Source organism: Haliotis rufescens, unplaced genomic scaffold (assembly GCF_023055435.1).
Source record: "Haliotis rufescens isolate VD_foot unplaced genomic scaffold, xgHalRufe1.0.p SCAF_36, whole genome shotgun sequence".
NCBI lineage: Eukaryota > Metazoa > Mollusca > Gastropoda > Lepetellida > Haliotidae > Haliotis > Haliotis rufescens.
Window position 1 is genome coordinate 3,972,796 of NW_025964068.1, and position 14,603 is coordinate 3,987,398.

The window sequence follows — 14,603 nt, forward strand, 5'->3', positions numbered from 1 at the left end:
CTCAGTAGGGAACGTGTCAGTAATGACTCAGTAGGGTACGTGTCAGTATTGACTCAGTAGGGTACGTGTCAGTAGTGTCTAAGTAGGGTACGTGTCAGTATTGACTCAGTAGGGTACGTGTCAGTATTGACTCAGTAGGGTACGTGTCAGTAGTGACTCAGTAGGGTACGTGTCAGTATTGACTCAGTAGGGTACGTGTCAGTAGTGACTCAGTAGGGTACGTGTCAGTAGTGACTCAGTAGGGTACGTGTCAGTAGTGACTCAGTAGGGTACGTGTCAGTAGTGACTCAGTAGGGTACGTGTCAGTAGTGACTCAGTAGGGTACGTGTCAGTAGTCTCAGTAGGGTACGTGTCAGTAGTCTCAGTAGGGTACGTGTCAGTAGTCTCAGTAGGGTACGTGTCAGTAGTGACTCAGTAGGGTACGTGTCAGTATTGACTCAGTAGGGTACGTGTCAGTAGTGACTCAGTAGGGTACGTGTCAGTATTGACTCAGTAGGGTACGTGTCAGTAGTGACTCAGTAGGGTACGTGTCAGTAGTGACTCAGTAGGGTACGTGTCAGTAGTGACTCAGTAGGGTACGTGTCAGTAGTGACTCAGTAGGGTACGTGTCAGTAGTGACTCAGTAGGGTACGTGTCAGTAGTCTCAGTAGGGTACGTGTCAGTAGTCTCAGTAGGGTACGTGTCAGTAGTCTCAGTAGGGTACGTGTCAGTAGTGACTCAGTAGGGTACGTGTCAGTAGTGACTCAGTAGGGTACGTGTCAGTAGTGTCTCAGTAGGGTACGTGTCAGTAGTCTCAGCGGTACGTGTCAGTAGTGTCTCAGTAGGGTACGTGTCAGTAGTCTCAGTGGTACGTGTCAGTAGTCTCAGTAGGGTACGTGTCAGTAGTCTCAGTGGTACGTGTCAGTAGTGTCTCAGTGGTACGTGTCAGTAGTCTCAGTGGTACGTCATCATGAATACATGCTGATCCGTGGCATACTGTGACTATAATCGTGCTCCGACTGCGAGGGACGTTATTCAAGCTTTGTATTCCCTTTGACAGTCAGCGATGTTTCACAAGGTACCCAACCGACCTCTCCTTGGAATTATCTAAAGTCGGCTTATCATAAAAGAAAAAACACCACCCACCCAGGCCCTGTTCCACGATCTATCCACGACTATCGTAAGTCTGTCTTAAAGGGCAGGTAAAGTGCAAAAAATGATGACGATTTTGTTGCGAATACCAATTTTCGAAGAAACATCTAGCCAATTTTCGAGAAAGAAAATCATAATAGAATGTTTTTAAATGTCCAAGTGAAAGTGCTGACATCACACGCTACGTAATCGGCTTCCAAAACAAACCTACGTGAGGGCGTGGCATCCTCAGTGTTGTTACTTAGGTGCTATAAGCTGTAAGTGGACAGAGTAATCATGAGGATGAGCAGACAGATGAGGCAGAAGCAGGCAGACAGGGCGTCGGCCAGATTGTCATCATCTTTAAAATTGAGCAGAAAGGGGAATCCTCTCAGTGGCGGAATCTTTCGTTTTACGCTATTACCGTTTGTCAAATTAGAATTTGATCAAGCATTTGTGATTACGTATGCCCCAAAGTACTTATATTTGCAAAATTGCTATGTTGATTTTACTGGCCCTTTAAAGAGTCCCAGCACGGCCCCAACGGACACTACCTGCTGAACATTATAAGTTATAACCTTTAAAATTGAAATAAAAAACCTTCACCAAAAGCTTTTCCCTGGGCCTAACACGAAGCATCTGAAAGCCCACAAGAAGGATTGAGTGAATGTTGTTTAACGTCGCAATCATATCCCAGCTATATCATGGCTATATGTCATGACAGGGGTGACCTGCAACTGTATGGCAGCATGAGCAACGATCCACGCGCGCCTGATCCTCTTTAGTCGACTCTTACGGTAAACACATCTTGTCTCTACCCTCGAGCTGAGCGTGAAGTACATCACTGTGGATTGTCAAGACACGACAGTGAGTATGAGTTTGACACCGTCTTCAAAAGTATTTCAGTTCGTTTTGGTGAGCCAACGAGAACAGGTGCTGACAAACCTAGACACATACTCAGGGCGAATCTGGAATTCGAACCAACGATCAAAGGTTTCTGGTGCGTCTATAGGACGCAACTCTGTACAGGGAATTGTGGCGCCTCAGACGACAGGGCCACCTGATCATGAGCCCCCTTGTGTGTATGAAGTCGTTTGAAAGAATTTACGGTCATCAGTACTACACTTTTTATGAGCCCTCTTGCTATATCGTGACAGCCGTCTGTTGACGTTTAATGTATTTAGATATATAATTGATCTACCCGACATGTACAGAACTTGGTCGTGCCGCCATGCAACTGTTGATCAAGTCACGCCCTGTCAGCGGTGTAGATTCATGATCAAATACTGCTCACCATTCTGCAGTGCAGGTGACCTTTCACGTGACGTGGATCCTGTAAAAGTCGGTATAGAGAGTGTATGGGGCTATACATGTGGCCGATTTATGAACTGATGGTTGGAACTATACTGTATTTAATGTCAGATTAATGAGAGTATGAACTGTCTTATTTAACGTAAACGAAGTTCCAGAATGTGAGATTTAAGACCTACCCTGCTCGCTTTCGGAAGTTAAACAAAAGAGCACTGCCAACAGATGTATCCGGTAAAAATTGATGTATCTGAATATATATAGAAAGAAAAGGGTATCTTCATAATAGAAAGGTGACCAATAATGAGGGCGTGGCTGCAGACGTGACACTTCCGTTACCCTCAGCTGTGAGGTGCTCAGGGAAACAAACAAAACATTAAAATAACTAGATGAGGGTAGATGAGGGTCGGGATAGTTGTGTGAGATGGTGGTCGTCATGATGACGTGGTAGGGTAGATGAGGCTGGGGATAGTTGTGTGAGATGGTGGTCGTCATGATGACGTGGTAGGGTAGATGAGGGTCGGGATAGTTGTGTGAGATGGTGGTCGTCATGATGACGTTGTAGGGTAGGTGAAGCTGGGGATAGTTGTGTGAGATGGTGGTCGTCATGATGACGTGGTAGGGTAGTTGAGGGTCGGGATAGTTGTGTGAGATGGTGGGTGTCGTGATGACGTGGTTGGGTAGATGAGGGTCGGGATAGTTGTGTGAGATGGTGGGTGTCATGATGACGTGGTAGGGTAGATGAGGGTCGGGATAGTTGTGTGAGATGGTGGGTGTCGTGATGACGTGGTTGGGTAGATGAGGGTCGGGATAGTTGTGTGAGATGGTGGGTGCGTGATGACGTGGTAGGGTAGATGAGGCTGGGGATAGTTGTGTGAGATGGTGGATGTCGTGATGACGTGGTAGGGTAGATGAGGCTGGGGATAGTTGTGTGAGATGGTGGTTGTTGTGACAGTTGGATTGGACGGTTGTTCGGACATTGGCCGCAGATGATGGCGTCAGGGCAACGAGTATGAGACAGTGGAACCAAAGAGTTGGTATTTCATCAGAATTTAGCAATGAATTTTGCTAGAGCTCTTGAAAACTCTTACCTATTTACAACCCATTAATCTACTTACTTCACATTGTTTATAAAACGTCCAGGAACATGTGTAAATACTCACTTTCCCGGACACAGTAATGTAGTGAGCGTCGCTGACATTTGCCCTCCGCGATTTGAGATGTGTCCCTGCGTGACCCCTGAAATGTGTTATTTACCAGAGAGTTGATTACCAGTTACCAGGCCAATAGATGGGTAAAGGTCAGTGGGCAGTGTGTTTGACAGTCGTACAGGAGACTCGGGTTGGATTCAGAAAAGGAATATAATTTGTGAAAAGAAATCTCATATACTGACCTGAAACTCAAATCGCTCAGTGAAATAAAAAAAAAATACAGCTTAATATAAGAAAATGAATTACTTAAAAGAATGTTAGTCCCAATTTTAAAGTTAATGTCAATGCTGGCGATGATCTTTGCAATCATCGTAACGCCATTACCACCGAGGCGTGATAGGACGACTACAGCAGGGACAACGCCTATACATACCCCTTTGAAATCTTAGGTCAAACAAAATTGTTTACGTAGCCGCCTCGGGTATCCAAACAAACACTACTTGGTCCCCAAACTAAGGCGGGGAAACTCAGAACCCTATCTACGGTCTACAGGATATACAAGGCCCTAAAGGTTAGTTACTTCTGTCCATTATTTTTTAATTCGGGTGTCGGAAGTTTACATAGTTGTGACTAATAAATATATTTGAAGATAATTTACATCCAACTCATCGCCCGTCCACGTTTCCCATGGTGATCTGAACGCAGCTGTACATGGTAAAGATATTTACGATCCACAGACAGGGGTATTTGTTTATTTCCCCCTACTTCGTGTTAAGCGACATTTGAGTTGTCATAAAAACACAATTCATACCAGGTAATCCTTTAATAAAGGACACACATTAATCGGGACAGTACCGTTCCGGATTACCAAAGTTCCTGATCGTGGATCTGTAATAATACGCCGCTATAATAATGTTGACGTGGCCAGACGCATTCACCCACTGTCTCGTTGTGCGCTCCTCAACATTAACAATGCATACCTCCAACCAGAATCTCACTGACACACTGTGTGGTGCGAGGGTAGTTTTAGCGCAATTACTATAATATATTATCTGAACTCCCATTCTTGAGATGTATCACCGCAAACAAGTCATATTCCTGTGTGGTTATGAAAATACATATTGCTATTCTCCTGAACGTGTATCTCCCTACGTCATCAACTTGTTGTTGTCAATTTGTGCTTAGTAATTTTTACAACTACTACTACTACTACTACTACTACTACTACTACTACTACTACTACTACTACTACAACTACTACTACTACTACTACTACCACTACTACTGCTACTATAACTACTGCTACTACTGCTATTACTACTACTACTACTAGGGTTAGAATTGCTTGTCGTAAGAGGTGACTATCGAGGTCGGTGGACTGGTAACCAAAATGCGTAGATCGATGTTCATGATATCAATCACTGCTTGGGTCGTATAGCTGTCTAAGTCGTCTTAGGCGCCGCAATTCGCTGTGCAGAGTTGTGTCCCTTGGGCATGCCAGAAACCTATGAAACCCGTGCTCGTGGGTTTCACCGAAGTGGTAAACGTCTGAGACCTGCATCACTTCGGGCTTTCCTCCCACATTAAGCTGACACGCCGTGATATAACTGAAATACTGTAAAAAGCGGCGTTCAACACAACTCACTCACTCACTCTCCACCACTACTTCATCTACTGGGTGGCCCAGTCATCTCAGACGTCACAATTCGCTGTGCTGAGTGGCGTCCCATGATCACATCACTACTACTTCTACTGCTGCTACTTCTACTACCACTTCTATTACTGCTAATTCCACTGTAAAATTCTATAAGTCTAGGTTCGAATCCAACGATTTCTCTGATTTTATCTTGTATGGTTTGTTACTACCATACTCGTGTAAGCGACCTAAAGTCATGACATACTCACTCACTTTAACTGATCTGTCTCTCTTCTAGACGCGCACAACCTGATGACGGCGTGGCGACTGTACCCGGGTCTCCCCTTCCTCACCCTGCTGGTGGTGGCAGCCCTTGCACACCCCGACACGTGAGAACTCCAGCCCCCTGACATTAGTTAACACGAACACAAAGTACCATCTCTGTAACTGTCATCATCTGGGAGATGGAGCTGGGGGCATCCCGCCATTCCCCTTTACGAAGAAATGATATGTATGCGTCCTTGCCCATCAGGCGTGTCAGTCACCTGACTGTGGGCAGTAAATACTTCATTCCTATTCATTACCTCATCGTATTTAGTTCATGAATACAGCCAGCCCATGTCATAATAGCGACACGTCCCAGCAGCTCAGCTCTCGGCAACGTACCCGCCACGTTAACGTTACGCTATGTCAAAGATAGGTAGAAGGTCGTTTTCACAAATAATGATCAATTTGTATGGCTAACACTATTGGAGTTGCATCCCACAATCAGCCCAGTATTGATGGTGGTCGGTTCGAAGCTAAGCTAAGACTGTAATTATGATTGTAGGTTTGTCGAGCTCGTGGGCTCCACCAAGGCATCACTTTGGGCTTTCCTCCTACACCCTGATATAACTGCAACAATGTACAAAGAGGGTCTAAACTCACTCTCACTAAATCCTTGAAAATCTTTCAGTGATGGTCTCTATTTATGGAGTAAACGGGCATGGTTTTACATCACTTTTAGCAATATACGACCAATATCACGACGGGGGATACCAGCAATGGGCTTCACACATTGTGTCCATGTGGGTAATCAAACCTGGGTCTTCGGCGAACGCTTTAACCACTAGGCTACCCCACCGCCCTCTCTCTGTTTTACGTCAAATACCTAGTTAGACTGAGCAAAGCTGGACGCCATACACTGATTCCGTTCTCTAGAGGCCGTCGTATCGCTACGGTAGTGCTCCAGTATTAAGACCGCCTCCTCCGTGGTCTAGTGGTAGAGCGTCCGCTCGGAGAGCGGAAGGTTGGGCGTTCGATCAGACCAAAGGCGTTAAAAGGTGGTACTTGTTGTTACCTTAACTGGCGCTCGACGTTAAGGGGCTAAAACAAGGTCTGGTCGGCTCGGAGTCAGTTTACTGTGTCTGAGTGGTGTAATCATGTTAAATTGCGACATGGTACCTCGGTGGACTAGCACTATAAAATCGGCATTAGTCCAGACTAGTACAAGCAGCCACACAAATACACGCACGTCGCTATATAAGTGCAATGCTCTTGGACGCGACATTGAACCCTATTTCACCTCACCTCATTGCTACAGTCAATGACTAAACTTTAATGCTCGGAAATAGCTCACCATAACCCATCCTGCGGAAACCTACAGTCCAGTATGTGCACCGACCTAAAGTTTTATTAATTGGCAGTATTAATTGGATTGCCAATTGAAGAGACATATCCCCTACTTAACATGAACAGTATATGTTCCCCCAAAAGCCCGGTACAACGAGGTGTGATGTCTAAATCCCCGACCCTCAAGTAGCGAAGAAAACTAAGCCATATTCCGCAAGATGAAATTGGTAGCTCGGAAACCGTATATATATATCTATCTATCTGACAATAACCCCATGTCGCCTATGCTCGCCTTCAGCGGCTACAGCTGCAACCCTCCAGAGACGTTCGAGGAGAAGTTGGACCGCATGGTGGAGTACGACGACAGTGATGGAGACGGTGTTGTTTCTGCTAAAGACATCGACAGGAGCCTCATATTGTATGACAATAACCGTGAGTAGGCACACGCTTCATGCGTTCTGTGGTAGTCCAGGTGTCCACATTTCGTTTGTTTGGTTTTGGTTTAACGCTGCACCAGCTATATAATGTATGTCTGTAAATGATAGTCTGGACCAGACAATCCATTGATTGACACCGTGAACATCGATCTACGCAGTTGGGATACGATGACATGCATCGACCAAGTCAGCGAGCCTGACCGCCTGAACCCGTTCGTCGCCTCTTACGCCAATCATTGGTTGCTCAAGACCTATTATTACCCGGATCTTCACGGGTCAACAATTGGTTAATGAACGGGTTGGATATCTAACATATGCCAGTGAGTGAGTTGAGTTATAACATTAAGCTATTAGATTAGGTATTGTCTGTAAACCGTTGAGCAGGGTACAGGTACAGACAAACCAAGGTTGACAATCGGCGTAGATATGGGATACGACCTCACCATCAGCGGACCCCGACTTGCCACGCCAGGAAACACCAAGCGTAGGCTCGTCATCCACATCTTCCTACCCTGTCACTGTTGCCATACGCACCATGTCAGAGTGTTGTAACATGTCAGAGTGTTGTAACATGTCAGAGTGTTGTAACATGTCAGAGTGTTGTAACATGTCAGAGTGTTGTAACATGTCAGAGTGTTGTAACATGTCAGAGTGTTGTAATATGTCAGAGTGTTGTAACATGTCAGAGTGTTGTAACATGTCAGAGTGTTGTAACATGTCAGAGTGTTGTAACATGTCAGAGTGTTGTAACATGTCAGAGTGTTGTAACATGTCAGGGTGTTGTAACATGTCAGAGTGTTGTAACATGTCAGAGTGTTGTAACATGTCAGAGTGTTGTAACATGTCAGAGTGTTGTAATATGTCAGAGTGTTGTAACATGTCAGAGTGTTGTAACATGTCAGAGTGTTGTAATATGTCAGAGTGTTGTAACATGTCAGAGTGTTGTAATATGTCAGAGTGTTGTAACATGTCAGAGTGTTGTAACATGTCAGAGTGTTGTAACATGTCAGAGTGTTGTAACATGTCAGAGTGTTGTAACATGTCAGGGTGTTGTAACATGTCAGAGTGTTGTAACATGTCAGAGTGTTGTAACATGTCAGAGTGTTGTAATATGTCAGAGTGTTGTAATATGTCAGGGTGTTGTAACATGTCAGAGTGTTGTAACATGTCAGAGTGTTGTAACATGTCAGAGTGTTGTAATATGTCAGAGTGTTGTAACATGTCAGAGTGTTGTAACATGTCAGAGTGTTGTAACATGTCAGAGTGTTGTAACATGTCAGAGTGTTGTAACATGTCAGAGTGTTGTAATATGTCAGAGTGTTGTAACATGTCAGAGTGTTGTAACATGTCAGAGTGTTGTAACATGTCAGCGTGTTGTAACATGTCAGGGTGTTGTAACATGTCAGAGTGTTGTAACATGTCAGAGTGTTGTAACATGTCAGAGTGTTGTAACATGTCAGGGTGTTGTAACATGTCAGAGTGTTGTAACATGTCAGAGTGTTGTAACATGTCAGAGTGTTGTAACATGTCAGAGTGTTGTAACATGTCAGAGTGTTGTAACATGTCAGAGTGTTGTAACATGTCAGAGTGTTGTAACATGTCAGGGTGTTGTAACATGTCAGAGTGTTGTAACATGTCAGAGTGTTGTAACATGTCAGGGTGTTGTAACATGTCAGGGTGTTGTAACATGTCAGAGTGTTGTAATATGTCAGAGTGTTGTAACATGTCAGAGTGTTGTAACATGTCAGAGTGTTGTAACATGTCAGGGTGTTATAACATGTCAGAGTGTTGTAATATGTCAGAGTGTTGTACCATGTCAGAGTGTTGTAACATGTCAGGGTGTTGTAACATGTCAGAGTGTTGTAACATGTCAGAGTGTTGTAACATGTCAGGGTGTTGTAACATGTCAGGGTGTTGTAACATGTCAGAGTGTTGTAACATGTCAGAGTGTTGTAACATGTCAGGGTGTTGTAACATGTCAGGGTGTTGTAACATGTCAGCTACTGAGGTATTTTGTCTTTGGGCCAGTGGATGGTGTTGTGTCGCCGTACGAGTTCGTGAAGGAGTGGACGTGTCGCTATGGCGACCAACCGGACGTTGCTCACAGGATCTTCAACCAGCTGACGCAGGGCTTCAGCCTGCTTTTGTTTGAGCCGTCCCGGAACAGTGGTCAGTACAAGCGTCCGCATCTACTACTCCAACTACATAAACTAAGCTACATTGATATCAACAGTAAACTACCGCTACAACAAAATCATAGGGGCAACTTAGTTTAGTTCATGATAATCGTAGTTCGTTGTAAGCATGTCAACTGATATACACAGTGGCCAGGATCTTAAAACAGTTCGTTACATCCACCAGTTCGTTATAAGCATGTCCATATGATCCCAACACTTCCGTGGTTATATTGTTAGAGCATAAATGTTCATATATTTTATTTAGATAATATTCTTGCTTCTTTTCAGCCAACCAAACAGTTGCAGAATTCCGCGAAAGTCTATACTCGGTGAGTTGCCTGGGTCATGGGTGTGTACAAATCAGGGGAGATAATTAACCCTGGGGGGAATTTGGAAGTAAACGTTAATAGATGAGTCCCTTTTCACAAAGCGATCTTAAGGGCTAAGATGTCATATGCCCATTTAGTGTGCACAGTTAAGTGAGCCCCCACTGGAACAGTATTCCAGTCATATCACTGCGTGTCGGTTTAATGTGGGAGACGTCTCATGCGTTTACTACTTTGATGAAACCCACGAGCACGGGTATGGTGCTGACAGACCTAGAAACATGATCACTGCGAAACGGGATTCAAACCCATAATCATAGGTTTATCAGCACAGTGAATTGCGGCGCCCAAGACGACAAGTTCCCCGCGTTTGCATAAGACTGCCATTTCGATAGAATATCGCAGAGCGTAGCGTAATGCAACAAACAAATAACATTAGACCAATGACAGGTACATATCCACAATCCAAGACGTTCTTGCCCGCCTTGTGGTCTAGTGGTCGAGCGTGCATCCGGAGAGCTGAAGGTCGGGGGTTCGATCCTTTAGGCAGCGTCATAACAAAAGACGTTAAAAGATGGTATTTGTTGTTACCCTGACTGGTCGACTCGGAGTCGGCATACTGTGTCTGAGAGGGATATTGATGTTAAACTGCAGCATGGTATCTCAGTGGGCTAGCAATTTAGATCGGCATTAGTCCGGACAAGTACAAGCAGCCACACAAATACACGTGAATACATGTCGCTATTTAAGCGTAATAATCTTGAACGCGACGTCAAACCTCATTTCACCTCACCTTGCAACTCCCTTGACTTTTGTGTCGTAGCGCTAAGATATATTTGTACAGGTGGGCTTAAAAGCAGCGCTAGCTTCACACAGTCGTCCATGACACTATACATGTATAAGCTGAAGTTAGTACTGGCATATTTATTCTGAAACGTGTTCTATTTCAGTTTTACACAGAGAAAGAGATCCGCGGGACATGAGTGTGGTAGCAGTGAGACAATTCATTGAGGAGCGTCTACACTGCCTGCGATACGATCGACAAATAACAAAAAAATGTTTTAACAAGAGATCTAATGATGTTGTGCACCAGATTATGAACAAAACACAACGATGGAGACATTAGCTGGCCTAACTTCGACTTTACGTTAACAACTGTTTTGAAATTATTTTTAGATAAAACATTTCTTTGGTGTTTTCCAATCTTTGAGATAACAATGAGTGTCTTCAGGCGGACAGAGCCACACTTCGCTCCGATTACACGTTGAAACTAATTCTAGATTACCCAGTGTATTTTATTTCCATTCTATCAGGAGTTATACCCTGGGTCAAGACCATCACATCGCTTCTTTTTAGCCCAATTCGATTGACATGGTGCTATTAAGAGCCGCCCAACCAAATTACATGTGCATAAAAAAACAGATGTGCTAGATTCACTGGATAATTGTGCTCATAAAGTGTTAGAGGTGGGCAAGTCTCAAATCACATGGCGGTCGGAGCAAGTTTGAACCATACAGGCATCCCTTTACGTGTCCGCGCAAGTTCTATGATCGAAATCAATGTGATAACCCGATTTTTCTGAAGAAAAAACCATATCAGAACTTTATTTTATCGCAACGCTAATCTACTCTCCTCCATGTATACACATGTTCGTCATGTTCCCTTCGGATATTATATGGGAAGAAATAATCAGTAATTTGAGTTTTGTTCAATAAAAAACAACATCTATTATTTGAGTGTATTTGGTCACTGATAATGTTAATTCTAGTATATAAACAGGAGAATCAGTAGCTAACCAGGACCCATGGATGTTTGATAGGCCTGCATCTGGAACTCAATGTCAGAATGAACATACACACAAAACAAGAAACGCACAGGTGATATTGATATAATTATATGAAGACATCAGGACATATACGATATGTGAAGCAAGAATATGATATCAGCTGGCAGCAAATAAATAATGCAGCAAAACGCAGCAAAGATCAGCGTAGTCAGTGGAGGCGATGGAGGTAGCTACTGTAACTATTGTAGTCAGTGGAGGCAGTGTAGCTACTGTAACTATTGCAGCCAGAGGAGGTGATGGAGGTAGCTACTGTAACAATTGTAGTCAGGGGAGGCAGTGTAGCTACTATAACTATTGCAGCCATAGCAGGCGATGAAGGTAGCTACTGTAACTATTGTAGTCAGTGGAGACGATGAAGGTAGCTACTGTAACTATTGTAGTCAATGGAGGCGATGGAGGTAGCTACTGTAACTATTGTAGTCACAGGGGGCGAGGGAGGTAGCTACTGTAACTAGAATATGATATCAGCTAGCAGCAAATAAATAATGCAGCAAAACGCAGCAAAGACCAGTGTAGTCAGTGGAGGCGATGGAGGTAGCTACTGTAACTATTGTAGTCAGTGGAGGCAGTGTAGCTACTGTAACTATTGCAGCCAGATGAGGCAGTGTAGCTACTGTAACTATTGTAGTTAGTGGAAGCAGTGTAGCTACTGTAACAATTGTAGTCAGTGGAGGCAGTGTAGCTACTATAACTATTGCAGCCAGAGGAGGCGATGGAGGTAGCTACTGTAACAATTGTAGTCAGTGGAGGCAGTGTAGCTACTGTAGCTACTGTAGTTACTGTAGCCAGTGGAGGCAGTGTAGCTACTGTAACTATTGTAGCCAGTGGAGGCAGTGTAGCTACTGTAGCTAATGCAGCCAGTGGAGGCAGTGTAGCTACTGTAACTATTGTAGCCAGTGGAGGCAGTGTAGCTACTGTAGCTTATGCAGCCAGTGGAGGCAGTGTAGCTACTGTAACTATTGCAGCTAGACGAGGCAGTGTAGCTACTGTAACTATTGTAGCCAGTGGAAGGAGTGTAGCTACTGTAGCTACTGTAGCCAGATGAGGCAGTGTAGCTACTGTAGCCAGTGGAGGCAGTGTGGCTACTGTAACTATTGCAGACAGAGGAGGCGATGGAGGTAGCTACTGTAACTATTGTAGCCAGTGGAGGCAGTGTAGCTACTGTAACTATTGCAGACAGAGGAGGCGATGGAGGTACCTACTGTAACTATTGTAGCCAGTGGAGGCAGTGTAGCTACTGTAGCCAGTGGAGGCAGTGTGGCTACTGTAGCTACTGTAGCCAGATGAGGCAGTGGAGGCAGTGTGGCTAGTGTAACTATTGCAGACAGAGGTGGCGATGGAGGTAGCTACTGTAGCCAGATGAGGCAGTTGAGGCAGTGTAGCTACTGTAACTATTGTAGCCAGTGGAGGCAGTGTAGCTACTGTAGCTACTGTAGCCAGATGAGGCAGTGTAGCTACTGTAACTATTGTAGCCAGTGGAGGCAGTGTAGCTACTGTAACTGTTGTAGCCAATGGAGGCAGTGTAGCTACTGTAGTTACTGTAGCCAGTGGAAGGAGTGTAGCTACTGTAGTTACTGTAGCCAGTGGAAGGAGTGTAGCTACTGTAACTATTGTAGGCAGTGGAGGCAGTGTAGCTACTTTAGTTACTGTAGCCAGTGGAAGGAGTGTAGCTACTGTAGCTACTGTAGCAAGAGGAGGCAGTGGAGGCAGTGTAGCTACTGTAGCCAGTGGAGGCAGTGTGGCTAGTGTAACTATTGCAGACAGAGGAGGCGATGGAGGTAGCTACTGTAACTATTGTAGCCAGTGGAGGCAGTGTAGCTACTGTAACTATTGTAGCCAGTGAAGGCAGTGTAGCTACTGTAGCCAGTGGAGGCAGTGGAGGCAGTGTAGCTACTGTAACTATTGTAGCCAGTGAAGGCAGTGTAGCTACTGTAGCCAGTGGAGGCAGTTGAGGCAGTGTAGCTACTGTAACTATTGCAGCCAGTGGAGGCAGTGTAGCTACTGTAGTTACTGTAGCCAGTGGAAGGAGTGTAGCTAATGTAGCTACTGTAGCAAGAGGAGGCAGTGGAGGCAGTGTAGCTACTGTAGCCAGTGGAGGCAGTGTGGCTAGTGTAACTATTGCAGACAGAGGAGGCGATGGAGGTAGCTACTGTAACTATTGTAGCCAGTGGAGGCAGTGTAGCTACTGTAACTATTGTAGCCAGTGAAGGCAGTGTAGCTACTGTAGCCAGTGGAGGCAGTGGAGGCAGTGTAGCTACTGTAACTATTGTAGCCAGTGAAGGCAGTGTAGCTACTGTAGCCAGTGGAGGCAGTTGAGGCAGTGTAGCTACTGTAACTATTGCAGCCAGTGGAGGCAGTGTAGCTACTGTAGTTACTGTAGCCAGTGGAAGGAGTGTAGCTACTGTAACTATTGCAGCCATTGGAGGGAGTATAGCCGGTCATTCTGCTTCGACATCCACTTGGCTCACTTAGGTCCTTGTGAACTGTGACTCCCGATACACGTCCCGTATCGACAATGTCTTGTTTCTTTCTACATAGTTTTAACTGGTTTAACTTGTAGACTAAAATTTCTAGTGTTTGAAACTACATCTACCATCTAATGCAACAGTTGCGTCAATGGCGAGACCAGGGGGCCCGAAACGACCTCGACAAAATCTGGACAGGAAGGAATGCGTTGAAGCTCTTTTCTTCCAAAACGTGCACCCCTTGTGTCAAGGTGAATTCGTCTACCCCACCCTTGTGTCAAGGTGAACTCGCCTACCTTCCCTTCTTTCAAGGTGAACTCGCCTACCTCCCCTTGTGTCAAGGTGAACGCGCCTACCTTCCCTTCTTTCAAGGTGAATTCGTCTACCCCACCCTTGTGTCAAGGTGAACTCGCCTACCTTCCCTTCTTTCAAGGTGAACTCGCCTACCTCCCTTGTGTCAAGGTGAACGCGCCTACCTTCCCTTCTGTCAAGGTGAACTCGCCTACCTCCCTTGTGTCAAGGTGAACTCGCCTACC

At 45.0% G+C, this 14,603-nt stretch overlaps 1 protein-coding gene across 2 annotated transcripts; it reads left to right on the forward strand.

The window, feature by feature from the left end:
• The first annotated feature begins 1,867 nt into the window (after nucleotides 1–1,867).
• LOC124147763 lies at nucleotides 1,868–11,487 on the forward strand. Of its 2 annotated transcripts, none has more exons than XM_046518520.2 (6): nucleotides 1,868–1,977; nucleotides 5,504–5,594; nucleotides 7,115–7,248; nucleotides 9,282–9,422; nucleotides 9,719–9,759; nucleotides 10,707–11,487. In XM_046518520.2, the coding sequence occupies exons 2-6, from the start codon at nucleotides 5,518–5,520 to the stop codon at nucleotides 10,737–10,739; spliced, it is 426 nt and encodes a 141-aa protein (XP_046374476.1). In that variant the 5' UTR covers nucleotides 1,868–1,977; nucleotides 5,504–5,517; the 3' UTR covers nucleotides 10,740–11,487. The 2 variants fall into 2 exon arrangements, with proteins under 2 accessions (XP_046374476.1, XP_046374475.1); XM_046518519.2 differs by lacking the exon at nucleotides 1,868–1,977 and adding an exon at nucleotides 4,033–4,140.
• The last annotated feature ends 3,116 nt before the right edge of the window (nucleotides 11,488–14,603 follow it).

What these genes read in the sequence shown, in the direction of transcription:
- LOC124147763 (XM_046518520.2), top strand. Translation starts at nt 5,518, where the DNA reads ATGACGGCGTGGCGACTGTACCCGGGTCTCCCCTTCCTCACCCTGCTG. An exon ending in GCCCTTGCACACCCCGACAC is followed by an intron (nt 5,595 to 7,114) that starts GTGAGAACTCCA and finishes GCTCGCCTTCAG; the next exon opens with CGGCTACAGCTGCAACCCTC. An exon ending in CATATTGTATGACAATAACC is followed by an intron (nt 7,249 to 9,281) that starts GTGAGTAGGCAC and finishes TCTTTGGGCCAG; the next exon opens with TGGATGGTGTTGTGTCGCCG.